Genomic DNA, 26,798 nt, shown 5'->3' on the forward strand with positions numbered 1-26,798 from the left:
CGTTCGCCACGCGACCGGTGGAGTTTGGATCTCTAGATTGGATCGTATTTCTTGTTCTTTTTCATTTCCATCGGTCTTATCTAGCGGTCGTGCATGCGCCGCCCGTGAAGGAAAGGTGTCTTTTTAATCTGCTGCCGCTTACGGCAAAAGCTACATCACATCATTAAAAATGATCCCATACGGGGGCCAACCATTTCACCCCCAACAGCAGCAATCTCAGCAGCAGCAGCAGCAGCAACAACAACAACATCAACAACATCAACCATCTCAAGCGCAACATCCTTTGAGTGGTGCGCGCCAGCATATTCCGTCGCCGTCGCTGGCCGCGGCGCCGAATCTGCCGCAACATGGCAGTCCATTTCCAGGGAATAAGCCGCTGTTCAGAGCGCAACCGCAGCAACAGTTTACCTCGCAGTCGCCTGACTTGCACAAGATGGCGCCGACCTCGGGTCCCTTACCAGGGTATCCGACGCCAACTAGATTCGCGCAGTTTCCTGCTCATTTTGCTCCACAAGGCTCCCCGGACTTGATGGCTAGGAATCATGATCCTATGGCTATGCAGAATTTACAGCGAGGCTTTAATCCTATGGCTCATTTACAGAGGCAACCTGGAATGAGCCCACCAACGGGCATGTCTCATCAGCATGGCATGAATATGCCATCGCCACAGCAGTCGTTTAACGGGCTTCCCCGCGTGGGGGTGCATCAGCGAGAGAACCATCCCTCTGCTAGTCCTTCCATGGCCAGTCCATCTATGAATGCTATTTACCAGCAGCGGCAGCCTCAGTCGCAACCGCAGTCTCCTCAACAGACACAGCAGCAGTTGCAACAAAGGCAACATCAGCAGTTCCAACAACAACAGGAGCGTATTCATCAGCAGCGATTGGAGCAGCAGAAACTCCAACAGCAACAGCAGCAACAGCAGCAGCAACAGCAACAGCGTTTGGAACAACAGCGTCTTGAGCAGCAACGTATAGAGCAGCAAAAACAGGCTGAGCAGCAGAAATTGGAGCAACAGAAGCGGATGGAGGAACAACAAAAAGCTGAGCAGCAGAAGCGACTTGAACAGCAACGTCTTGAGCAAGAGCGCATGGAGCAACAACGCCTGGAGCAGCAACGCCTAGAGCAGCAACGTTTAGAGCAGCAACGTTTGGAGCAGCAAAGGCAACATCAACAACGAATGGAACAACAGCGCCGCGAACAGCTCGAGCAACAGCTGGAACAGCAGAGGATGCAAAAGCTACAAGCAGCTCAAGCACATAATCCTTATCAGCAGCAACATTCTCCTTTCCCGCAACACGCCCAAACCCAGTTCCACCAATATCATCCTCAGCCCCAGCAACAGGGCCAATATACCCCACAATTGCCTCAGTTCACTCAGCCTTCTCAGCATCCTCAGCATCCTCAGTTTTCTCAGTCACACGCGCAGTTCCAGCACTATCAGCCACCGTCACAGCCTTCGGCCGAGCCACAAAGGCCCCATGTGGCAGCACCTCAGACATCTGCTGGTAATGCCGCTAAAAGCGAAGAGCAAAGCCCTGCTCCGAAAAAGAAGTCCAAGCCCAAGGGTCGACCGCCGGGGCCTGCTCAGCCCCAAGCAACTCCCCAACCTGCTCAAGTACAACCTCCAATGGGACAACCTCCAATGGGACAACCTTCAATGCAGGGCGTTCCTCCTGCCGCACCACTCAACACACCTGTCCAACCAAGTGGGCAGACACAGGCACCCGCTGCTTTGATGGCTGGCGGTGAACAGCCGGCAACACCGGCCCCAAAGCGGAAACGTGGACGGCCACGGAAAGAGGAAGTCGCGGCCAGGGCGGCTGCCGCAGCTGCGCAGGCGGCGGCAAATGGCCAACCCATTCCCTCTTCTCAACCAGGACAAGCATCCTTCACGTCAAAAATGACGCCGACCGCTCCAGGCTCTGTAAGCATCCAAACTCCCATCATCGGTCCAGACGGTACTCCGCTGCCCATGAAGCGGAAGCGTGGTCGTCCCCGCAAGGCGGACCAGATCGCGTGGGCCGCTGCAACTGGCCAACCTTTGCCACCGCCAAAGCCGAAGAAGCCATCAACAGCCAAGAAACCGACCGGCACCGGTCGACCGCGCGGTAGGCCTCGCAAGGCGGACGTTGCTGCCGCCGCCGCCGCCGCCGCTGCGGCTGCTGCAGCTGCTGCAAGTGGTGATCAAGCACAGGTGGAGAACAAACCTCCGGGTGAGCATGTGGACACGAACACAGCTCAGAAGCGCGCAGCACCGACTGATAACGACCCACGCAAGCGGCCTTGCCCAACCCCGCCGTATCCTCAGGGACAGCATCTGCCACCACAGAGCCAGCATTTATCGCAAAGCCAAGCTCGTCCACAGGGCCAACCGATGCAGCAGCCCGGTCAACCGATGCAGCAACCGCAGGGACACCACATGCCTCCGCATGCCCAGCACATGACAACGCAGCCAGGGCAGCATATGTCCCCTCAGCCTGGCCAACACCTGGCACAGCAGGGCCACCGGCCACCAGGCCAGCTACCCCCGCAGCCAAACCAGCCCATGTCAATGCCGCACATGCCGATGCACCAACAGCTCCCACCTCATCCACCACGCCCTCATCCCTACATGCAAATGCCACCAATGCAACAAATGCAACACCCGCAGTCCGTTCACGGCCACCCCCAACCTCAGCCCCAGGTCCTACCCCAAGCCCAACTCCAAGCCGGCCAACGAACCCCGGCACAGCAGGGCCGCGCACCACCAGCCCCAGCACCACAGCACCAACACCAACACACCTTCCAGATTCAGCTCCAACCCCAGCCAACCTGAGGCCCCAATCTCAACACCATATCCTGTTCCCAAGTATTTCGGCGTTCTTTCCAATCGAAGTCCTGTCTCGCATTGATTCCCCGCGCCTGCTACTTGTTTGATGGTATATCAGATATGAATTTGGTTTTTGCTACGTTGTATTTTGGCGTTTGTGTTGGCATGGGCATTTGTTTCCGTGGATTTGCTTAGCCTGTGATGAGAAGGTTATATATATTAATACTGTAGTACATATTCTAATTTATGTCTCAAGACTTAAATTTGCCCATGGGCGTGTACATCGTTATATATTGCTGTGATTCGAATATTTGAACCTTCTGTACCGATTAGTACATACGTATCCTAACTACCAGCTGACATAGGTACATATAGGACCTTGGCGCCTCGAGTTACTTTGACAAAGAGATGCCTTGCTACACCGGCTGGTCAGACTTGTCACGCCTGTTGAAGGTATGCAAGTATTCTCTTGGACTGATATAAATACCGAAAAGAAGCAATGCTTTTTTTTCATCAATCCAACTGGGTACGATCCACTATAGACAAATTCATCTCATCATAAAAATCAGACATCAGACATCAGGCATCAGGCATCACATACAATACATTGCACATTGCACATTGAACATAACACATAACACATAACACATAACCATCACCATTCCACATACTATTCCAACCCTAGAGTCCAGTCCTACTCAACAAAAGACCCCGCCCTCTCAAAATCCACCGACTCATCGAACCCCTCCAAACTCTCCTCCATCTCCCCAGCTCCAGACGGCGGGAACGAACTCGAAGACGGCCACTCCTTCAAATCCACACTTAACGAAGGCGCAATGCGCCTGATAACCCCCTCAATCAAGAAGAAAGCCCTCCGAGCAGCCGGATCCACAGACGCCATAGCATGAATCCAGAAAAACACCTTCCGAGTCTCAGCGACAGCAGCCTCGAGGTCATCTGCGGACAACGGAAGAGCCATGGGAGATTCCGTAGTCGATTTATTCGCCGAGAACGAAGCGTGCGACAATCCAAGCAGGAGGGCAGTAGTCGCCTGCATCAGGAAATGGAGAACATTCCACCAGGGCGTGAAGCGCGCAAGCCAGACCATGTCTGGATCGTCAGGCAAGATTGAGATAAGTGCGCAAGCGGCTTGGAGGCATTGCGCAGCTAGGTCGGCGCGGAGTTTGTTGCGGGTTTCGTGCGGTTGGGCGGTATGGGTATGGGGGAGACAGGGACGGCAGAGGATGATTCGTGCAGAGAAGTAGGTCATTGCTAGACAGACGCATTCGTAGATGTAAGGTGTGGAGGTATCGTCCAGTTTACGATGGTTGAGGTGCCAAGGGCCGGAGGAGGGGATAGTGAATTGGTAATGGGACGGGAGTTTAGCGAGCCAGCGGTCCATGAGCTGGGAGTATTTCTGAAGGCGGTATTCCGTTTGGGAAGCTCCCTCACGGATGCCTTCGATGCTGTAAACTTTGTTGAGGACGGCTTGGGAGATGATGGCTAGGTCGACGAGGTAGTAGAAGAAGAGGGATGGGCTGGGATCGCACTGGGATATCCAGGTGGAGGTGTTTTGGGGGGTTGGAGTTTCGAAGATTGTTGCGCGGAGTTGGGATTCGCGAGTGTGGTGGTCTTGGAAGAGGCGTTGCACGTCGGGTTGTTCAAAGTGTTCTTCTTCAATTGGGATCGGGGCAGGGACGGAGCAGAGGCTTTCGCCGACGCCTGAGGCTCGCCCGTGCATTGAGGTGAGGAGGTGTTCGAGAGAGTAGATGGACCACCAGAGGCGGCAACGGGCTTCTTTGGATGCGTTGTGGGTGCGGTCGTCTGTGAGGCGGAGGTTTATGCCGAGGGATAGGGCAGAGTGTAGGGCCATGCCTGAGAATTTGGATGCTCTGTTGACCTGTCCTAGACAGAGTAGGTAGAGCGCAATCAGAAACTCGAGCTGGACCTGCTGGAGATCGGTATGTTCGAGAAGAACATTGCTTTGCATACTCAGATGCCAGGCTCGAGAGAGGAAAACCAGATCGTTCTCATGGGAGACCTTGGTTGAACCCATGATTCTCGAGTATCGACACCCGATAGCGAAAATCATATTGAGAATCCCCAACCACTTCCTCGGCGGGTTAGCCGACATGTCAAAGAACTGCCGGTATTGGGAAGTAAAAGCCGGTTTCCTAATTGCGGTGAAATGCGGGTGAACGAAAGCCATATACGTATTGAAATATTCATCAGCGAGCTCGCGCGGCGGCACAGCGAAAGGATCGACATCGTCTGCAATGGGGATGTCTAGGTCATCGAGATGGTAGTTCATCATGGCCATGGGGATATCGCAGGCCACGGGATCTTGCAGACGTGATAGCGTTTCATTGGTACTCTCGGACTGCGACGCGGCGGTATATTGTAATCGATGGTCTTTCTCCACGCTATCCTCTAGGCGCTGCATCCACGCGACCTCGGAGTTCTTGCCGAAATAGCCCGCTGCGCGAGTGTTTTCGTTCCGGTTGACATCTTCGTCGACAAGATCCACAGCCTCGAGGGATCCGATAGAGGAGTCGGAGTCGGAGTCTTCAACGTTGATTTGTGAGGATTTACCATCCTTGTGCTAAATAAATAGGAAGCATCGTTAAAAGGCTGCCACTGTCGATGCAGAAGATGACGAGCATAGAGCGATCTCCAGCTCGCATCAATTCGATCAACATACCTTCAGCGCCTTCCGAATCCTTCGCGATGTGGGAAGCTCGCTTTCTCCCTCCAAACTGCGCAGTAGTGTTTCATACCGATCGACTCTTCGGGCTAAGATATCGAGCATCTTCTGGTCGCGCACTCGCTTCACATCTTCGTAGGTGCAGCGATTATTGTGGTAAGCACACTGACCACATATCGGTCGGACCCCGTCGCATTTTGTTTTACGAGTTCGACAAGCCTCGCACGCCCGCGCCGAGCGACGTCGTCCACGGGTAGTAGCCGGAGCAGGGAGGCGAGGGATAGCGACTTTGGAAACCGACGGATCGGGCGGAGCTGCATTAGATCGAGGCGATGCCGAAGGATTTTCCCACGGCCGTTGAGGGACAATCGGGGTGAATAACGGGCTTTGGCCGTACGCATTTTCCTGCGGAGGCGGCGACAATGAGCTCATAGACGACAGCCATACCGGGCCAGAGTTGGAACGAGCCGAATTGCTCGTTTCGGGGGTTTCGGTCCCCAACGTATTGGAGGTATTCATGAAGCCAATGTGAAACGTATCGCAGGATCATTCGAGTTGAGATGGAGTTGGAAGTTCAAACGGGTGTGGTATCAGCTTCCACGGGGGGCATCAAAATCAAGCCTCTGGACCTGGAGACACGGTAGTCCAATGAGCTCATAGCGACCGGTTCAAATTTTGCTTAGAACCGGACACCGGGCACACTCTGCTTTTTCTACTGGGCAAAGATCCAAAGGAAATAGAGTGCGGAGAAGGCAAGGTGGAATGCCACTTGCCAGCTGCGCTCGGGTTGTGGGTCGTGCGGCCCTGAGCAGACACCGTTTGACGTCAGACCCGTGGACCTCAACCACATGAGGCAACATTGAGGCAAATTATCAAATGCTAGATTAGTAACATCGCTGAACTGTTACTGGCAGATCTGCTGTGGATTCGGGTTCCATAGGGGTGGGATCGTCGCTTTTTCACGTTTTGTTGAATATGCGATGGTCCACTCCCTTGACAAAGGGATGTCGCAAGGCATTCAGCAGCCAGGTGGGTGGTGTCGCTCAGCGAGCACGTTGTCTTTGCCAAGACTCAGACTTTCGTAGCGATCGAGCATGTCCGAAAGGCCAAGGCCGGGATAATCCTGGAGACTCTGCCCGTCTTCCCCAATGCCGTGGTACTTTTTGTCCTGATTGAGCTTTTCAAGACCATCCGCATACTCGTCAAATCGATTATGACCTTCGTTCGAGGACTCCTCGTCGAATAGATCCTTGAGATCATCGGTGATAGAGTCCGAGTCGCGGATCCGGTCTCCTTGAGCCTTGGCTCGTACAGACTGTCGGAAGATGTGAAAGAGGTTGCGACCCAGCGCCGACCGGCTGGCCACGACGGAGAATGCACTTGCGAGCGAGAGGAAGTCCGGATCGAGGACGTCGAAGGATTCCTGTTCCAGCATGGTGAACAGCGCGAGGTTGATCGCGTACATTGCGAAATGGTGCGCGCGACTGACGCCGTATTCACGCCGAAGTAGTCGTGTAAGTGACGCGATGCCGTGGGCGGCAACCTGAGTGACTTCCCATGCGTTGTATTTGGACTCGGAAGTTTGTTGAGGAGGGCTTTCGGGTGTTTTGGGGGCTTCCGTGGTCGATTCTTGGTCAGAAATACAGCTGAACAAGTTGATGGTGAGAGCATAATGTCGCATTCTATAACATTAGCATATCTCATAATTTCATCCTGTGACCGCTTCAACTCACTTCAACAAAATAACATGCGGCGGCGGCTTAAATCTATCCTCAAATGCCTCGGGCAAAAGATCATGCCATCGATTCAAGCGCTCATAAAGCACCTCCCGACTCTGCCGATGCACTTCGAACTCATCGATACTGAGTCGTCCATCTGCAAACATACTGCGCGATATATCGCGCGCAATCGTGGATAGCTTGCACGCCTCATCAAAGTACAGACTCAAATACGACGGGCGTGTTTCCCGGTGCGTGGGATAGGGTCTCCAGACACACTGGTCTTCCAGCCGGTTGCGCTCGGGAAGAGGCATGTTGACGTGGGAGATGAGACAGGGTCTCAGGAAGCCAGTATGGACCATCCTATTCCAGTCAGTCACGAACGAAGGCCGACCTTCGAAAGGCATGTACGGTAGAACCCACGTATCGATGTGAAACAACCCCCAAGCCGTCCGCCGGCACGAAGAGTCCATATCCTCCGACAGGTGCTCCGGGGCAATGCGCGGACCTTTATTACCGATCAGCCCCAGTGCTTCGCCCATGCGAATTGCCTCATGAAGCGTGGCATAGCCGAGATCGTCATTTCGGGACATGGCATATCTATCAACTCAGCCATTGCCAAACACAGAACCATAAACCACCTAATCTGGAAACGCACCGTTCATACATGAAAAGCGTCCCCTGCAACGAAGCCAAAGTCGGCTGCGCATGCAACTCCCCCTTCAATCTCTCCGCCTCGGCAAGAAAAGCACACCCCTTCGACGAAATATCCCCGGGAACGACATATGCCTCCGAGAACTCCGAAAAATACTGAACAAAGCCATCAGCACCCTTCATCCACCAAGTATAAGAAACAAAAAGTTGAGATACTCACACAAGCATTACTCAACAACGCATTCACCAAAAACGGACTGCAAAACCTCGAACTCGGATCACCGGCCACCATATGCCTGAGAAAAGCCCCCTCGTCGAGAAACGCATGGACGGGATAATCCCACGTAAAATAAAGCGAAACAAGATGGCTCACCAGACCCGCATCACTAGTCACGGTCGTCCACGGATGTGCGGGCACCTTAATAGTAGCCTCATCACAAAGGTAATGAATATCCATAACCTTACTCCTGAACGCCGGAGCGGGGTCTTGGACGTTAATAATACTTTTCACGTCTTCGAGTTTCGCGACTGTTTCCGGGTCATTGTGTTTTCCGAGATCTGCGAGCGTTGTATCGATATACGAGCGAAGCTCGTGAGGTGGTGCATTTCGTCGAATGAGGTCGAGTAGGACCTGGGATTTGGGTTCGTCGGCTGAGCGGACGAGTTGAAAGAGGTCGTTGAGCAGGTCACGGTGGTAGGAGAGTTCATCTGCTGTGCGCTTTGCGGCGACACGGCGGCGTTGGTCCAGGGATTCGTCGAAGATGCAGGTTCTGTGGAAGGTAGTGCAGTTTGTGCAAGGCGGGGTGCCGGAGCACTTGCGTTTTGATTTTTTGCATGCCAGGCAGGCTGTAGAGACGCGTTTGTGGAAAGTGTTTGAGGACGAGGTTGAGGAAGAACCTGACTTGGAGTGTGAATAAGAGTGCGAGCTGTCCATTGAGGTTGAGGAGTAGGAGGGGTGAGTGAGGGTGCGTTGTTCGGTGACTGTCCTGGGTCCAAGTACTTGGTTCCTTTCCAACTTTCTTTCCAAGGTTCCGTTTAATTTGTACTGAGGTGTATGCAGCTAAAGTGTTCTCGTCTCAGTTTCAGTTTCAGATGCGGGTATATATTGCTATGGTGGCTATATGTTTGCAATGACGACGGCGGCAATGTTAACCGATTCAGCGGCGTCGACAGACTGTGATATCACGGACGCCTCCAGATGGCGGCGGCGAGGGTGTGGAGCGCATTATTCCAAGGTTGTTGTCAACTCATGGTACATGTAAAACATACCCAGGCAGACGATGTAAAGGGTGTGGGAAACAAAAGTGAAATCGCTGGAAAGCAGGAAAGCTGAAGTAGGAATGATTGTGACATATCGTGCCGGTGCAAGGTAGAGCAAGGTCAATATATGGCACCTACACAATATCTGCCGTCTTCATACTAACGGCCAATCTACCAGACATTGCCCCTGAAGGCGCATGACGTTGCCCTCGAGTCATCAGGAACGCAATCCCGCCTATCCCATTAGCCTTACGGGGTTGCCCGACTGGATGGTGCGGGCAGGTGCCAGGGCAGGCGAGGGTGGCGCCGGGGCGATACAGATCAACTCGTGTGATTGGCTGTTTCTCGAGCGTCGGCTAGTTGCAGACAATGCGGGACAAACGCTTATTTGGCAAGGAATTGAAGGGGAGAACAGGTTTTGGTTGAAGTGGGTGTTGTAGTGTACTGTATCGACGGCTAACACTTCCGGGCACGTGACGCGGAGATTTACCGATTTGGGCGGTTTAGTGTCCCCAAGGTGTTTGGTTTTGGCGCGTGGGGTACATATATACATGTGGACCTGTGGACATCTGGGCATCTCAATATACTGCGTATACTTATATCTCACGATTAGGTTCAATTGGTTGCGAATTGGGTTTGCATTGACTCGGATAGCATGGACAGCAATAGCACTTGGAAGAAAAGACCGCGATTCCCAATGCAGTCGAAGAAAGAAAGAAAGTACGCTGGATTATTGTAAAGTAATACAAGCACATCTTTTGCATACTCCATGGATTCCGTAGCCACGATGCACCTCCCAAACGACAAAAACACTCTATGCTTGGTGCTTAGTGCTTAGTGCTCCAGGATTCTCAGGCTACCCTGCACCACGCAGTTCTCCAGGACGGAACCCGGGGGAATGTCAATGGTGCTGCCCTCGGTGGCCACGATGATGACGGTGCCCTTGAGGGTGACGTTGCGGCCGAGGTTAACGGGTCCGGTCACGGTCAGGTGGTCCAACTCGACAATGCGGGGAATGCTGGCAATGCGCTTCTGGAAGTCGGAGACCTTCTTGAAGTCGGAGCCGAGCTTGATGACGGGAACACCACCGAAGCGGTTGGGGTCCATGACCAGCTGGCCATGCTCGAGGCGGTACAGATCGGACTTAACGACCATCAGATCGGAGCAGGTCTTGACGGGCAAGAAGCGGCGACGGGGCACGTTGACACCGTGGGCGTTCTTGAAGTGGCGGATGGCCGCACCGACGGCGGTCTCCAGCTGGTAGATGGCCTGGTCGGCCTCACCCTTCTTGTCAGCGGGGATGGACTTTTCGTTGGCGATGATCTCCATCTCGAGCTCGTTCTCCTCCACAACACGCTTGACGGCGCGGATGTCCATCCAGATGTTGTTGGTGTTGAAGTACTTGAACTTCTTGATGGACTTGAACTCGTTGACGTGCTCCTTGGGCACCTGGGCAATCTCGAGCAGGCGGACCTTGCCGTCCTGGTCGATGATGGTACCACCCTTGACATCGGCCTTGGTCTTGTCGGTCAATTCCATGATGTACTCGGCCTTGGAGTCAACCATGTGCTGGAGGATGCGCAGATCCACGACGGCACCCAGGTTGTCGGCGTTGGACAGGAAAATGTACTCGATGCCACGCTCGATCAGCTTGTCGAGAGTGCCGGAGTTGTACAGCGACTCGAAGACGTCACCGTGGCCGGGAGGGTACCAATCCTGCAGGGGTGAGTCGAAGCTCTTGGGGGCGGGCAGGAGCGAGTCCTTAATGATACGGGGGTAGCGGGACTGGTTGAAAGTGATGATGTCGACGTTGTGGCCCTCGTACTTCTTAATGATGGACTGGGTGTCCTGGTCGGTGTTGAAGGAGTTCATGAGGACGAAGGGAACGTTGACGTTGAAGGTGCGGTTGAGGTGCTCGATCTGGCGGACGGACAGATCCAGGAAGGACATACCCTCACGGACCTCGATGACGGACTTGGGGCCGACACAGCCCATGGAGGTACCGAGACCACCGTTCAGCTTGACGACGGCGAGCTTGTTCAGGAACTCGACGGAGGCGTCAGCACCGAGCTCGTCGTAGCCGACGACCTGCGAGGGCTGGGGAGGAGCAATGCGGTCCCAGTTGACGGAGTTGCCCTTGGCCTTGTCGTTGAGGAAGCGGCGGAACAGGGCGAAGAAGTTGTCCATCTCAGCTTCGAAGCGCTTCTTCTCGCTGGCATCGGTGACCGAGTCGGAGAGGGCGTTCAGCGCATTGCGCATCTGTGAAGCAGCCACGCTGGTGGAGGCATTCTCGAAGGCCTGGTGTGACAGGTGTCTTGTCAGCGGGGGGCCCGAGGAAGCCATGAATAAAATGCGCAAAGTATATGAGGGGATTGAGAAATGAGAGTGTATGAAGGAATGGGAGCGGAATAGGTGTTGATGGAGGAAACGAATGCCGCGAGGGCGAGGTGAAGGCGAAGATGGAAGGGCGCAACGATACAGCTCCAGAAGGAGCGACCCGTAAACACGGGAATGAAGCCGCCATCGATCTCATTCCATGCCTCTGAATCTCTCCCTCTCTACCTTTGGCATCGAGGTAAACTTAAACTTACCATGTGCGACTGGGACTTGCCATGGTGCTTGCCCTCGAAGGAGCCAGTGGAGGCCTCGTTCGCCGGGGCGCGAAGGTGTGTGGGAAGAGCCTTGGAGGCCATTATGATAGAGGAAGTCGGGTGAGTAGTATTTTTTTGGTTCACTAGGGAAGGTCAGAGGGGAAAAGTCGGGATTAAAAGGAAACGTGGCTAGCTCGATCGAAAAACAGGAGACAGGAGAAGGAGGGGTCGCCACAGCTTGTCGATCAGTCTGGGTGGAAAGCCACTCTACCACTTGATGTCGACAAACTGCCGTCATTGGCACCGGGGTGGCTGGAGGGGCAATTGGGGGCGAACAGGTGCATATTCAGGGAATTCAGCAGGGAATTTACTCACCAGGATATGATCAAATAGAGAACCGATCAACGATCCAATCCGATGGAAGGGAAGAAGGAAAGCAGAAAAGAAAGGGAGGTGGGGGAGTAACGTGATATTTATCATTGCATTCTTCTGCGTTCGGCACCGAATAGATACATGTCTCACTCCGCTATGGCTGTCGTGACTATTTCTCAAGTCTGGTCCTAGCTCCCAATTCCAATTCCAGGCCAAGTCCTATCCAGTCCCGGTCGAAGTTCCAGGCCCAGTCCCGCACGCAGGTATTAACACGGGCATTTATCCAACGGCCCGTGCAGCCAAGCCTGAGCGGTCGGGAGCCCCCCCCCCCCCCCCCAACGCCTTCATGACCGCTCTGTCTTTTTGAGGCTTGACTCCGGTGAGCTATTCTCGGCACTTGAAAGACATGTCTCTCCACAAACATATAACCAGGCCTACCGGACCGACCAGACCTGTCAGACCTAGCGGGCCTACTACGGAGGTTACCCGTATATAGGGGGTCTAGGGACTACAGGGGGGCACAACACTCACCCGTGGGGGAAACAGCACGGATTTCACGCGGATTCCAGAATGACTGGCCAAAAGAAAAGAATCTGGACTCGGCCCCCTTTTTCTACTGTGGGTACATAGACGACGCCGCCGGCCCCACTGGCGTCGCCATCAACACCCTACCGATTCGCGGTCGGGACGCTTTGCCCGCAACACTATCTGTAGATGCGGGCTAATAATATCATGTCGTGCGGCCATCGCCAGTTCCAGTTGGAGAAGAGGCCGCAGATAAGTTCACCTGATCTGTAGTGAACTGTCCCCATCAAGGCACATGTACCGGGTACATTGAACTACGTAGACACCTACATACCTACCCTGACGTAGTAGGACATGGTTACCATATTGACACATAACCGTCTACCCAAGGCACTGCTACAATACCACCTCAGGTCCAAGCAGTCTCTGCGCCTTCCACACTGAAACAAGTTCCAAGCTACAAGCCAAGCCCGGTAAGGCCCACAGCTTAGATTAGTCTCCACCGAACCGAACCAAAGCCGACCAAAATAGCGCCCGCAGGGGGGACCTCCGTAATATGATCCTAATAATCCCGTCTGGGATAGACAACGTCAATGTCATAGCTGAGCCGTCGCTCAGCTAGTATCAACCCAGAAACAAAACTGTTGAATTAAAAATAGGCGAAAAAAATGTAATCAATCAATTAAATTAATTGTCCAACTGCTCCGGAACTCCACGTCCACGTACATACGTACTTGTACAGCACGGAATTGCAGACCCGACCCACTTACTAGAGCGCGCGGTACTCAGTACTCCGTACGAGAACCAACACTAAGCTTTGGGTCGCAGATCATCGTGCTAAGGGGTCTGTGCAGACAACAGAGTTCAGGGTTATTATACATAGGAGGGTCGAGGACCCCTATTCCTCTGACACGAATCCCGAGTAGCCGATCTGTGGACACGGGCTCGCGGTCATGGTATAGGGATTAGTAACCTGAGGTGTCTGCGCCCTATGGAAGTGGGACCTATGCCCATGTGCTATTGACAGGGGTCTCAGGGGTATAAAATGAGCTCAGTTTTACTAGACTAGACGTCTATCGGGTATCATGCGAGGTACCCATTCCAACAAACCTCTCGGGTGAAGTGGCAATGTCAGCCTAGAGATTACATTCCCTCTCACGGGTATACAGAATAGATCGGGCAATGTTTCATTAGAGTAAAGTGTATGGAACATGCATCAAGGCTCATTCTTAAAAGGGGCTTACTAGGCGTGACTAAGTGACATCTACATTTTTTACTGTCCACTTGCCCTCTTACTTTCACTCTGGAGTATTCAGGATATGAAATAGGATAATCTCAACTCATTAGACAAAAGTCCATAAAACTCTGTGCATCTACCTCAAAACGCAAAGGCAAAAGTAAAAAAGCAAAAACGCAAAAACAGGATATCACATCGCAAGCCAACAAATCAATCATTCATCTTTTTCATATACGATCCTCAAGCTCACCACCTAAGCATGAGACCCACTAGCGTTGCGCTTACTCAGAAAACTGCGCCGCTTACTAGCAGGGCTCTCGGAGCCATCGGCATCAGCGGCTGTAGAATGCGAAGTCGAAGGACGAAGCGAAGAATCAGAGTGCACGAAGTTGGAGCGGATCACGACGGTACCCTCGCCAACGGGGATTGCCTTATCCTGGTCAGCGGTGTCGGCCTGGTCGGCGACGAAGAAAGGCGCTTGGCCTAGTTTGCCGTCGGAGCCGAAGGTAGAGTGGTCGAAGACACGGAGTTGGAAGGCTGCATCGGCGGTAGCTTGGACCCTGAAGGAGTCATCGAATTGGACGTCGGAGCCCTTGTGGGGCTTTGTCTTGTGGACTTCCTTAAAGCCCTTTGAGTTTTGCATGCGGACGACGACGCGGAGGTTGGAAGAGGATGGGAAGCCAGACGCGGAGACGATGGTGATGTTGGCAGTGCCCATGTCGCCGCGGCCGGTTGTGCCGGCTGCGCTGAGGCGATCGCCGTAGTTGGATGCCGTGCTGCGGTTACGGCTGTGTTCCTTGGGGGTGGAGGGCGAAGAGTCGCCGTCGACTAGGGGTGCGGCGGGGGCGAGACCGCCGGTGCGTTCGGACGTCTCGTCGACGGTGCTGGGGGCGAGTGAGGCGGCGTCATCGCCGTGCTTGTCTTTCTTGCCCATTCGCATGACGCCGTGTTTGAGGAAGGAAGCGCCGCGGACGACGTTGCCGCCGACGAAGCCGACGCCCTTGACGGGTGCGCCAACGATCTTGCCGGGCATGGCGAAGGTACCTGAGAAGGTTGACGAGCCCTGGCGGGAGCGGACGACGTAGCTAGGCTTGAAGAGCAGCTTCATACGGATGACACCCGACTTGCCGTCCAGAGGCAGAGTAATCTCATTAGCCTCGAAAGGCTGGAGGCTCTCCAGGTCGATCTTAGCAGAGCCGAGCCAATCAGCCTTGTCACCAAAGTCCCAGTCGTAGACATCGACGTGGAAGTCTGCGCCGATACGGGACTTGATGGGAGTTTCGAAGAACTCGTTCCAGGCAGGATGCAGCGTCTTCTTCTGCACCTTGGTCTTGTGGACGACCTCGCCGTGCTCGCCGAAGCGGAACTTGCAGTACGGGTCGCTGTAGCCATTGCGGTCGGCAGAGGGCAGGTCGGCGGCGTCGAGAATGTCCACGCGCAGGGTACCCATGTTGTTGATGCTTTCCCTGGGGTCCAGCTTCATCTGCACGGGAATGTAGCGACCGCTGACAGTCACCTTGCTCACCTGGCCAGAGTTGGAGCGGAGGACGAGCTCGGTTGGAGTATACAAGATGCGCTGAAGCGTGGGTAGGGTATCACCGGTCAACTTGGCAACGATGTGATCCTCATTGGACGTGTCCTTGTTGTTCTCCTTGTTGACCAGACGCAAGGTAATCTTCGAGAACTCAAGCTCGCGAACAAAGGCCTCGCCAACTGCGTAAAATTAGTGGTTGTCAACCAAATGAATTGTAGGGGTAAACATACCGTCGGTGTTCTTGAGAGTGGTCGAGTGGATCTTGGCCGAAACGTAGGCAGGGAACATGTAGTCGTCCATCAAGACCTCGAGCTGCACATTGGAGTGAGCCAGTTGGCCATCGTGGAACTTGAACACGATGATTCCAGACTCTGTTCACATATTAGCTCCGGTCGATGAGGGGAAAATGTAGATAGGGAAGATACCGTGCATGTGGAGGTCCTCAGCACTGAGATAAGTCTTAGGAATAGACTTGACCGAGCGAACTGAGGTAGCGTCTGAGTCGCGAGTAAGAGGGCGAGAGCCGTTGGTCTCGAGGCTGGCACGGCTAGTGGCGGGATCGCCGTTCGTACCATTGGGGTTGGTGCCATTGGACAGGGCCTTGGAAGTTTTGGAAGCTTTGGAAGCCTTGGAATCTACACTAGCAGACTTGGAGTGCATACTCTTGCGTGGAGCACCATCAGTCTCAGCAGCAGCAGCAGCACCGTCAGCCTCCTCTTCCTCCTCAACCTCATCCTCGGGGTTGACAACGGGGATAGTCGGGAAGAAGGAAACGGTGTAACTGATGGTACCCTTCTTGGCGCCAATGCCGCCCATACCCAGGCTACTGGTGATAAGCTGCTTCTCATCATCGATCTCGTAAAGGCCAGTCTCGGTCTCGTGGATAAAGTCAGAGGCGTTCAGTTCCACCCAGCCGAGGGAGCGGTCCTTGTTGATGGTCTCCTCGTCCATGACCTCGACCGTGAGCTTCTCGCGGGCGCTGCGGACAGGCACGTACACGACCTCGTCCCACTCGGGGTTGAGGTTGCTACGGAAAGTCACGGTGCGGCCGCGAGGAATACCAGACAGCAGAACACGAGCGTAAGGGTCTGACTTGCCCATGGCCTCCAGGTTGCGCAGGTCCTTTGCGCCCTTGAAGTGGAAGCGCATCACACCGATAGGGTCAACGTAGCCAGCGCCACCTGCAAGAGCGCCCAGAGCGACGGGCTTCCAGTTCAATGTCATCTTAGCGCGCCCATCCTTGGCTCCCTGGAGATGGAACCATTGCTTGCCCTGCTCCATCATCTTGATCATATCTCCCAGCTTGATTTGGTACCGACCGATGATGGGATCGGTCATCAGATCACGGTCATCCTTGATAATGAGACCCAGACGAGCGTTCTTGCGATCGGTAACTAGGAACTCCTTGGAGGCATTCTGGAAGATGGGGTTGTTGGTGCGCTTCAGCTTGTCGGTGATGTGGATTTCCTTGCCATTGAGAAGCAAAACAGCGTAGGGGTTCAACTTGCCAACCAAGCTCTTGCTTCCATCCAGATCCTTGGCCTGCTCGACGGTGAACTGGGCAATACCGGTGTTCATCTCCGGCGGGGGCTCGGTCTCGCCGGAATCAGTCTTGCGACCCTCGAGGACGGGGAAAAAACGAATATCGGCATGGATGGCACCACGGTTGCGGCCACTGGCCTTCACCTCGAGGTAAATACCCTCGTGCGAAGGCTCCTGCTCAAGCTTGTCCAATCCAAAGGAGGCAGTTCCCAGCTCCTTGTCCTTGCGGTACTCGTTCCAATCGTAGGGGATGATGGTCAGAGCATCAGAGAAGGAAGTGATGATGACATATATAGTCTCGTTCCAGCGGGGACTGTCATTGTCGTGGACAGTCTTGGTGCGTCCGAGTTCAGTACGATTGTTCAGAGAAACCACAGCATACGGGTCGGGAGTACCAGCGAACTTGTCAGGGTTCTTCAGCTGATGAGCACCGTGCAGAGTAACCGCCACAACACCAATGGCCTGGTCGACGGGGTTTCCGGCAAGCATCTTGGCAATTTCGATCGGGAACACGTTGGGGTCGTACATCATGGGCTGCAGGTTGTTGTGGATCTGCTCCTTGATGAAGTTCTCCAGTCCAGGAATGAAGTTGATGTCGAAGCCCAGGGTGTCACCACCGAGGGGCTTGCAAACGTAGTCGATGTCGGGCTTGTCCAGGAAGCAAACATCCACACGCTCGATGTGAGGGAAGGGAATCTGCAGCTTGACCTTGACGCGCATCAGACCAGAACAAGCCATGTCCTCAACAATCACATCCAGGCCCTTGCTGACAACACCTTTGCCAAGTCGGACCTCGAGCACAATCTTGGGGTTGATCTTGTTCTTCAGCTGGCGCGCAGTGAGATCCATCGTATCGTTGGGGGTGAAGCTGAACTTCCAGTCCATAATCACAGTATCCGGGTCGGTCTTGGGGTAGGTTTTGACGTGCTCCAGACGGGGCGGCTTGGTACCGAGGATGAAGGTCTTCAGACGCAAGCTATCCAGGAAGGCGGGAGTCGAAGTACTCAGGACCTGGTCCACGGAGCTGATAATGGTGTCGCACAGAACCGGCGCGTAGATGGGCCAGAACTTGACGAGGAAGCTGTTGATCCACTCGAGACTCTCGGTGTCGGTTTCCAGGCGCGCCTTGGACATCTCCCGATGAATGTCATCGCGGAAGTTGCGACGCACTCGACGAATGGACGTGCGGTAGTAGGTACTGCAAGCGGCCATGATCAGAAGCACCCAGCCCACACCGCCGCCCAGGGCAGCGATCAGCCACGAGGTCAAACAGGCAAATACAATAATCGCGGCATTGTGATACCAATCGCCGAAGAACTTGTCGGGCAGACGACCCTCCAGGAAAGTCTGGTGGTCGAGCAATGTGCCCTCGTCATCCACCTCGGTCTTCTCGGTGACAAACTTAGGCGCCCAACCGGTACGGTCGCGCGCCCACCTCAAATCCTCTTCTACATGAGGGGCGCCCTTCCCACCATTGGCATTGGCTTCCTCAGCCAATAAGGCATTCGCCGATCGCGGGGGCGGAAGGTCATAGTCTGCTTTCCCATCGTCCTACGTAGAAATAAGCCAATTTGAATCGCAGCATTGATCGCGAGGAGCTCCTACCTGGTCAGTGATGACGGACATGCCCTGGGGCTTCTTGTTGTGGTGGAAACCGGGCGGCAGCCGCTAGTTCGGGCATGGTCAGTATGCGATCATGTCGATCCGTTCTCCAGGGTTCATACCGACTGTGCCGCGGCGGCCTTGGCCTCTGGTGAGGCATCGGGATCGAACTGGTAGGCAGGCACGCCAGCCTCGCGAGTTTTCTCAACCAATTTCTCCTCCACTTTCTCGGGGTTGACCTGGGATTGGGGGTCCTGGGCCAGCTCGGAAGCGGCCTCAATGATCCCCTCCTGCTTCAACTCGGTCTTCTCCGTGGCGACGGACGCCATGTTGGCGGTCGGAGATTGTCGCGCTGGGCCTCCGGGTGAGGTTCGTGTGGTTCGTGCGTAGGTAGTGGTGGAGGGACTAGGCAAGACGTCGGAGTTGAGCCGTGGGGACCAATGACAGACACCAGGTACACCGAGCGATCTGGCGAGGGGAAAGGGAGGAGGAATGCCGGGCGCTTACGGGCGTGAGAGCTCGGGACTCGGGGCTCAGAGATCGAATGAAGCCACCAAGTGACTGAAGTCGTTTACAGGTGAAGAGAAAAGAGGAGAAGAAGCGAAGAAGAGAGGAGACCAATGGGTTCGTCCAGCCGCTTGCGTCAATAACGAAGCAGTTGTGGCTGGGCTCGGCAATACCACGCGTGTAATACAGAGTGGGTTGACGGTTTACCCCGATGGAGCTCGCCATTCGACTATGGGACGGCTATTACACTGGAGCCTGCTTTGGTTGGTAAAAAAAAAGGCAGCGATCATCTCGGATCGTCAGTGACGTACTCGGTAATATCGATCGCGGAGCTCGTTTGGCTGGACAGCACCCGGACACATACCGGTTGACTACGTAGAGACCACCCGTCTACCAGAACTACCCGGGTATTCAATTCGTACGGAATTCGGAATTCATATCTCCTTTCTTTGGAGATAGAAAAGGGGACCCTCGCATGGAGACCCCACCGCAGGCAATAGTGTCGCACCGCCACGATCACAGCTCCGGGCGTGTCATTGCGCGTCCACTTTCCACAGTGGAGCTGTGGCTGGAAAGGGGAGACCGAACCAGCCCTACCAGGCAGCAGACAATTACCCCCCTGATGGCATGGTATCCCCTAGGGCCGTAATTGAGGTGGTATTCGACACGGTGTGCCTTGGGGGTAACGAGATTACTCCCACCGCAACCGACTGCACTCGTGGGATACACGCCGGAAGAGATGACCGATGAAATACACGTGTCAAAGCATCGCCCCCGCCCGATTGGCAGCTCCGATCGGCCCAAACTCAGGGAAGATTCGGTGCTAGTTGTCAATTCTCCACAATGGTTCTCTAGCTTCTTCTGGCGCCGAGATAGACCTACGTACATCACTGCCGTGATCGGTGGTTCATTTGGATTGGGTTGCGGCCAGCATGATTCGATCTATCATATGCATGCCGAAATGTACCGTATGCTTTCCCGTCCGAGCCCTTGAATGCAGATCTGCCAATTGGCTTTTGGGTTATGCTGTGTGACCCCGTGGGCTAGTGGATGGTGAAATTTCTGCCGATGGGTTAAAGGGTTGGCTTGGGCCTTCTCCCATCCCGGGGGTTTGCTTTTTTGGCTGAGATTGGCCCGGTCTGTGTATACTGTAGGATCTCATTGGGCTAAACATGCAGAGTGGTTCGTTAAAATAAGATCTGAGACAATTTCTCCTACATATTCCACAATACCCTACAAGATATAACTACACTGCAAGAAGATTAATATCATCAATTGCGATACATGCTAAACTCATGGTTTTAACGGAGTGATATCTGCAGCGCAGCTCGTCACATCTTCAAATTCGTAAAGTAATGCCATTACCGGCCCAGACGGATCACACCGGCGGCCATCAGCTTCTGGATCTTCATCCGCACCTGCGAATTCTTCATGTGTTCCTGTAGCGCCGCGGGGTCACTCTTAGCCTGCTGCAGAATGCTCTGCATGACCGGGTCCTGAAGAATAGCCATGATCTAAAAGAAAATTAGCGTCGATCACTATAAGATGTAGTCGAGTATGCTCACCTCGGGGTCATTCTGGATTCGTTCCATGGTCTGCTGCTCCGTCTCGCCAGCGCGAGCGCTGAACTGCGCATCCAGACACTTCTGCTGCTGCTGCTCGATCTCACGGGCGTTGGTGCCGTCATCATGCTCCGCCGCCTCGGTGAAGGTGTCCAGGGCACGGTTGTACTCCTTCATCGCGACAAGAGCCTGGCCCTTGCGCATGTAGGCGCGGAAGAACTTGGGGTCGCGCTTGATCGCCTCGTCACAGTCCTGGACAGCACCGGGGAAGGCCATCAGCTTGATGAGCGCCGCGGCACGGTTGGAGTAGCCGCGGGGGTCATTGGGGGCGCGCTTGGTCATCTCGGTGAAGGCCTCCACGGCACCGGGCCAGTCGGCCTCCTTGAACTTCTGTTGGCCGAGCTCGCGAGCCTTCTCGGCCGCCTCGGGGTCCAGGTAGGCATCCTTCTCGGCCTTGACCTTGGCCTTTTCGGCGTTGCGCAGCTTGGCCAGAGTCTCGGGAGTGCGGTGCTCGGTGAGCGACTTGTGATAGAACTCGATGGCCTGGGTAAGGTCACCCAACTTTTCGTGGGCACTGCCAATACGAGCATAGGACTTGGCAACGGTCTTGAAGTCGGTACGCAGGTCGCGGGCCTCTTCCACGGCCTTCTGGCAAGTCTCAATGGCACCGTTGTAGTCGCCCTTCTCGAACTTGGCGGCACCGGCGTTGTTCAGGTAGGTGACGTCCTTGTTCAGCTCCCAGGCCTTCTCGTAGTGCTCAATAGCCTGGTCGAACTGCTTCTTCTTGTAAAAGTCGTTACCGATCTTCTTCTCCGCATCACCGGCCTCCTGAGCCTTGCGCTTGGCAATGGCCTCCTCATCCTCAGGCTCGGGCTCGGGGGTAGGCTCCTTCTTGGGCGGTGCGGGCTTAGCATCCGGCATGGGCGAGTCCTGTCCGGAGGGACCATCCTGGCCGAAGCTCATATCGATACCCAAAAGCACGCTCATGACCTGCAGGAAGCGAGGGTCACGGATCTCCTCGCCAACGCTGTTGGGGTTTGATTGGATCTTCTTCAGCTTCGCCATGAATTCGGGGTCGGCCAGCAGGGCCGCGGTCTTGGGGTTGTTGGCCAGCTTCTCGTACAGCGCGGGGTCGTTGAACATGCTACCGAGACCGCCGGTCGGATCACCCTGAACACCATCGGCCGTAGCTTCGGCCTGGATGGCACGCTGGACAGCATCCAGACCGGCCTTGGCCTGGGCGTTGCCGGGCTCGAGCTTCAATGCCTCCTCGTATGCGTCGTAGGCGGCCACTACCGACTGTTAGCCTCCTCCTAGCCTGATCCTTGATTATTTTACTTACACCAATCTTCCATGCCGCGGTAGGCAGCTCCCTTGCGGACCTGACCCTTAGACCAGTCCGGCTTGATGGTGATGGATTTCTCGGCATCCTCGAGGGCTTTTTGGTACTCGCCCTGGGAGCAGTAGACGGCGGAACGGTTGGAGTAGAGGATGTGGTTCTCGGGTTCAATAGCGATAGCCTGGGTGAATTTCTCACTGGAGTCTCATCAGCATCGCCACGATAAATCATCACGATAAGGTGGGGTAGCAACATACATGGCAGTAGGATAGTCCTTGGCCGAAAAGGCCTTGTTGCCTTCAGCCTTCAAAGCGTCAGCCATACTTGCGAAGTAGATACAATAACAAAAGGGGGTATTGGAAGAATTAATGAGCCAGGACCTCGGGGTTATGAGCTCCTTCGCCCGCGAGCTTCTCGAAATTTCCGCGGTAGCCCATATTGATGCCTGAGGCTGCCCCAGCCATGACACATTACAGTCTAGAACACTTCCAAAGGTTTATTCTCCAATTTCTGCTAAATATCTTCCTACTCGGTTCTTTTAGCATCTTTCATAGTATTCGTCTTATTCATTTGCGGGGTATTTTTTCACGTAGCCTACCGGGGTATGTCCTAATGTGTCAAAGTAGGCGGACAGCCACTTACAATTGTACAGTGGAAGCTCCTCTCGCACTAAACCCTTTTCGGCATCCCCGCTGCGAAAAAGTCGCCAAAAAACACACTCGACCTTCATTTTCTGACTCAACGGCGACGAACAAGGCCGACCATGCTACTGTAACCTTCTTATCCCTGCTATTGCAGTGTCCGAGTCGGTCATGACCTCTCTCACTCTCCTTCAATGATCCTGTCCTTCCTCTCGGCCAGACACAATCTCCAACCCTTCTCCAACCATGTCCGAGTCTGGCATCGGCGAGCTCGCCTCCCAGCTCTACGATGCCTGTCTGGAATCCTATGACACCAACCACCTCTTCTACCAGCAGGACTTCCTGAGCCTCGACATCATCCCAAAGAATGATCCGCAACTACTCCTCAAGTGCACCCAGCAGCTGGTCGATCAGAAATTATTGCGACTGCACCAGGACAAGAATGAGCGGCTCGCGTGGAAGATCATCTCCCGGGAAGATGCGGACAAACTCCAGAACCTCAGTGCCGACGAGGGCCTGGTGTACAATGTCATCCACTCCACCGCCCGGTCGGGCATCTGGGTGCGCGCCATCCAGACCCGCACAAACCTGCACAAGTCGATCCTCGACCGCTGCCTGAAGTCGCTCGAGGGCAAGAATTATATTAAAAGCGTCCACAATGTCAAATACCCGACCCGCAAAATGTACATGCTGGCCGGTCTGGCTCCGAGCGAAGACATCACGGGCGGCGCCTGGTTCACCGACGGTGTCCTAGACGCCAACTTTATCAACAGTGTCGCCGGCTACATCGAGTACACCGTCAGCCGGAAGAGCTGGTTTGAAGTGCCCGCCGACCGCGGTCGCACGGCCAAGCGCATCAAGACCGCCACCGGCAAGGCCGATGTCAAGTCCGAGGCCGCCGAAAAGACCTACCTGCCCTACCCATTCAACTACGAGGGCTATCCCACCGTGCAGACAATCACCAACGCCGTCAACGAGAGTGGTATTACCCCAGTGCGCTTGGGTGAAGAGAGCATCGTCCAGCTCCTCCAAATGCTCTGCTTCGACAAGAAGCTCGTTGAGCTGAACCTGAAGAACGGCACCGCCTATAAATCCGTTAAAAATCCCGAGGCCGTCAAAGAAAAACAGTCTCGCAAGCATCCCGCCGAAGGCGAAGATCCCGGCCCAATCAACGAACCCGGAAAGAGCAACGGTATGACCGACTCGCCATGCGGACCCTGCCCGAGCTTCCGGCTGTGCTCACCGGGCGGCGCCATCAGCCCCGAGACGTGCGAGTACTTCGATCCTTGGATGGAGAAGAATCTCGCTTTCTGATTGTACATTGACTTCGAATCTTCAAAACGTTCCCGTTGCATTATGCTAAGCAGCTGCATCGGGTCGATTTGAAACCGAGCCAGGGTGGACAGAGCTCCTCATCCTCTCGTCTCCCTAATGATCTACCGGCATGTAATATGCCCACGTTTGCATGGATGATGGAGGACCCAAAAAAAATGGGATTTGTGCATAGCGATGGCGTTGTAACTTTTTATTCTTTTGGCATCCGCCCGGTTACCGTCTGTCCAAATATGGAAGGCAGGCAGGTGACCTGGGTGCGGGCAAGAAAAGCATGAGAACTTGGGAAGACGTATGTCAATAAATAGACGAATACAGTACTTCCAACCCCGTGTCACTACCTACTCATTGTATATCAATTCCTATTAATTCGCCAAAGGATTTGCAAAGAAAAGAAAATTGGGCTACGCAGGAACAAAGGTAAGCGTCAGACATGTAAGATACCTTGGTATATTTTCAAGATTCTCTGTGAAAATATCGAGGAGAAAAATTCAAATCGCTTTCCAAGTTCGAACTTGATATTCTGCAGCCATATTTGGGATGCTTGAATACTTCGCATCCTATAGACGTGACGTTACTATACTGTATAGGACAACATTGTACCGATTCTCTGAACGATTTATCCAGCACCTGATACATTGAGAAAACATAAAATCCTAAGCCATCCCATGGGATGCTATGTACACGCCTGGGTATATCAACCAAACAAAAATCCCTAATCGACGCCGACAAGAAAGAACACACAAGACGGAATGGCCTTACTTGCCCAACGTCTTCCGACACTCGTCACAATACCACGTCCCAACCGGCTCCCGCGTCAACCCCACGCATTTCCAGTGGAACCACTCATAGGGACAACTATCATTATCACACGCCACCATATCCCCATGGCTCACCGTGCGACAAGTACAGTAGACCTTGGTATCCTCAGCGCCCTCCTCATCGTCATCATCATCATCCATATCCTCGTCATCATCAACGCCGCTCTTATCAGAATCCGACATGTCAGCACTACTGAGCATGGAATCGTCATCTTCGTCGCCGTCGCCATTGGGTGATTTCTTCTTGAGCCGGCTTCCGCTGGCTGAGCGCTTGCTGGCTTTGTTCGAGGCTTTGATCTTCTTCACTTGGTGGTGGGGTGCGACTTTCTTGGTCAAAGCTTTCCTGATCACGCCCGTGGACCGTGGGCCGGCGCTTCCTGCTCGGCTGGCTGCCGGTGTGCCCGGTTTGGGGGTTCCCGGTCCAATGGAGGACTGGCGTAGGTTTGATGACGCGGCTGGGAGGGTGCCCAAGGAGGCGTTCAGACGGCGTCGTTTGCTGTCTACTGCGCCGGCGGAGGACTCGCGCTGTCTTTGCTGAAGGTGCATGGCGGCGGAGCCGGTTGGTGTGGCTGGGGCGGAGTTGCGGACGGCTTGTTGCGCGGTCAGCGCGGTGATACCTGCAACGCGGGGTGTGGACTGTTGAGCGAGGCGCTGTGCAGCAGCTAGGATGGGGTTGGCGTTGCCAGAGGTTGGGTTGAGAGGCGTGGAGTAGGAGGTGGAATCGTTCGAGCTGGAGTCCGGAAAGAAGACCTTCGGCGGGTCGCGGTAGCTCGTAGTGTTTTTGTCGAAGAGCGAAGGGAGCGGCGGTTCATTCGAGAGCAGGCCTTCGTTCTGCAGGTCGCGGATGCGCACATCCAGTCGCTTGACCTGTCGGTCGAGGAGGACGCATGCTTTCTCGCTGAGCTGGATTTTCTCGCTCTGAAGGGCCTCGCAGCGGTCGAGATTTTGCAAGACGGTCTTGCTATACTGCTCTTCCTTCGGGTTTGGCGTCAAACTGCCGTTGAGTTTGATGAATTTCTGGATGCTTCCGTCGCGCGAGTTGATGGTGGCGCGGCACTCCTGCATGATCTTATCCTTTGCCTGAATCTCTTCCATCAAGTGGTTGATCTCAAGAGGCAAGTTGGCCACATCGTGCACAAACTGCTCTAGCACAGTCGCGCAATCCTCCGCTCCGTGCGCCATGACTGGACTGGATACGGATTTCTTCGGACGAGTCGCCTTCGTATGGTGGGATCGGGAGCTTCGAGGGCGCTTAGATTTGCGTGGTACTCTTTCCACCGGAGGATTCGATTCCCCTTCTTGGCTGGTTTCGTCCGCGACTGGGCTCCGTGGGGTCTGCTCGGACTTGGACTTGAGGCGCAGGGTTAGTCGTAGAATCGGGCGACGTTGATCGCCCGCTGAGTCATCCATGGCTGCTGAGTCAGAGCGTCGGTGCGGCCGGCGCTCGGAGATGGTTGCAACTGCGAGTTCTGAGATTCACGTATCCGGTATTTCTGTAAGTGGATCTGGGGAAGATCTAATTCCGTTGAAGGAGATGTGGGATACATTGACTGAAGTTGGAGATGGGAGGTGTTGGAAGTAAAGGAAGTGAGAGATTACTACTCCGTAGAGTACTTCCCATTTAGCAAACATTGCACGGTTAAGCGGCGACTAATGCAATGCAGCTTGTTTGAACTTCTTTAAATTGTCTCGTTGAAGATGAATTTCACAAGCTACAGTGAAAGTCGATCTATGGATGACTGCAGACAATATGGAAAAATCGAGGCGCCTGCTTCTGCTAGTCCCATCGACTATTTTTGACATCTCCTGGGCTGCAAAGCAAGCACATACATAATTAATCGATACCGGGATTTGACCGCGTCGGGCGATGGAAATCAGTATTCAATACTTCTGACCCGCCCCTCTCGAACATAACATTCCAACATTGTTATGCAACAGAGTATCCCATCTAACTTTTGAATTACAGGCTGAAAATATCTATGATTTTATGCAACGATCTATTTAAGCTTAGCAAGTCGCCGGTCGATGTGCGAGCCCTCATCGTA

The 26,798-nt window shown here is 54.2% G+C and overlaps 8 protein-coding genes across 8 annotated transcripts; 2 read left to right on the plus strand and 6 right to left on the minus strand.

Moving 5' to 3' along the window:
- Nucleotides 1–169: 169 nt before the first annotated feature.
- Nucleotides 170–2,818, plus strand: N7498_006138 (uncharacterized protein; the record flags this gene model as incomplete). Its single annotated transcript, XM_058453200.1, has 1 exon — nt 170–2,818. One exon carries the CDS (start codon nt 170–172, stop codon nt 2,816–2,818), a length of 2,649 nt encoding a protein of 882 aa, XP_058307391.1.
- Nucleotides 2,819–3,506: 688 nt separating this feature from the next.
- On the minus strand, nt 3,507–6,035 carry N7498_006139 (uncharacterized protein; the record flags this gene model as incomplete). The annotated part of the gene is made up of 2 exons (XM_058453201.1): nt 3,507–5,414; nt 5,514–6,035. 2 exons carry the CDS (start codon nt 6,033–6,035, stop codon nt 3,507–3,509), a joined length of 2,430 nt encoding a protein of 809 aa, XP_058307392.1.
- Nucleotides 6,036–6,534: 499 nt separating this feature from the next.
- N7498_006140 (Zn(II)2Cys6 transcription factor) lies at nt 6,535–8,822 on the minus strand (the record flags this gene model as incomplete). The annotated part of the gene is made up of 4 exons (XM_058453202.1): nt 6,535–7,198; nt 7,250–7,834; nt 7,893–8,044; nt 8,109–8,822. The coding sequence occupies 4 exons, from the start codon at nt 8,820–8,822 to the stop codon at nt 6,535–6,537; spliced, it is 2,115 nt and encodes a 704-aa protein (XP_058307393.1).
- A 1,130-nt stretch (nt 8,823–9,952) lies between these two features.
- On the minus strand, nt 9,953–11,876 carry ugp1 (UTP glucose-1-phosphate uridylyltransferase). The gene is made up of 2 exons (XM_058453203.1): nt 11,740–11,876; nt 9,953–11,446 (listed from the first exon to the last, which is right to left on the minus strand). Exons 1-2 carry the CDS (start codon nt 11,839–11,841, stop codon nt 9,983–9,985), a joined length of 1,566 nt encoding a protein of 521 aa, XP_058307394.1. The 5' UTR covers nt 11,842–11,876; the 3' UTR covers nt 9,953–9,982.
- A 2,250-nt stretch (nt 11,877–14,126) lies between these two features.
- N7498_006142 (uncharacterized protein) lies at nt 14,127–18,880 on the minus strand (the record flags this gene model as incomplete). Its single annotated transcript, XM_058453204.1, has 5 exons — nt 14,127–15,586; nt 15,638–15,778; nt 15,833–18,500; nt 18,555–18,617; nt 18,674–18,880. 5 exons carry the CDS (start codon nt 18,878–18,880, stop codon nt 14,127–14,129), a joined length of 4,539 nt encoding a protein of 1,512 aa, XP_058307395.1.
- A 1,539-nt stretch (nt 18,881–20,419) lies between these two features.
- Nucleotides 20,420–22,281, minus strand: sti1 (Hsp90 cochaperone STI1; the record flags this gene model as incomplete). Its single annotated transcript, XM_058453205.1, has 4 exons — nt 20,420–20,572; nt 20,624–21,912; nt 21,963–22,156; nt 22,217–22,281. The coding sequence occupies 4 exons, from the start codon at nt 22,279–22,281 to the stop codon at nt 20,420–20,422; spliced, it is 1,701 nt and encodes a 566-aa protein (XP_058307396.1).
- Nucleotides 22,282–22,846: 565 nt separating this feature from the next.
- N7498_006144 (RPC34 RNA polymerase subunit family protein) lies at nt 22,847–23,914 on the plus strand (the record flags this gene model as incomplete). The annotated part of the gene is made up of 1 exon (XM_058453206.1): nt 22,847–23,914. One exon carries the CDS (start codon nt 22,847–22,849, stop codon nt 23,912–23,914), a length of 1,068 nt encoding a protein of 355 aa, XP_058307397.1.
- A 776-nt stretch (nt 23,915–24,690) lies between these two features.
- N7498_006145 (putative PHD finger domain protein) lies at nt 24,691–26,163 on the minus strand (the record flags this gene model as incomplete). The annotated part of the gene is made up of 1 exon (XM_058453207.1): nt 24,691–26,163. One exon carries the CDS (start codon nt 26,161–26,163, stop codon nt 24,691–24,693), a length of 1,473 nt encoding a protein of 490 aa, XP_058307398.1.
- Nucleotides 26,164–26,798: the final 635 nt, after the last annotated feature.

This window comes from Penicillium cinerascens, assembly GCF_028974065.1.
Source record: "Penicillium cinerascens strain IBT 15544 chromosome Unknown contig_6_segment0_segment0, whole genome shotgun sequence".
NCBI lineage: Eukaryota > Fungi > Ascomycota > Eurotiomycetes > Eurotiales > Aspergillaceae > Penicillium > Penicillium cinerascens.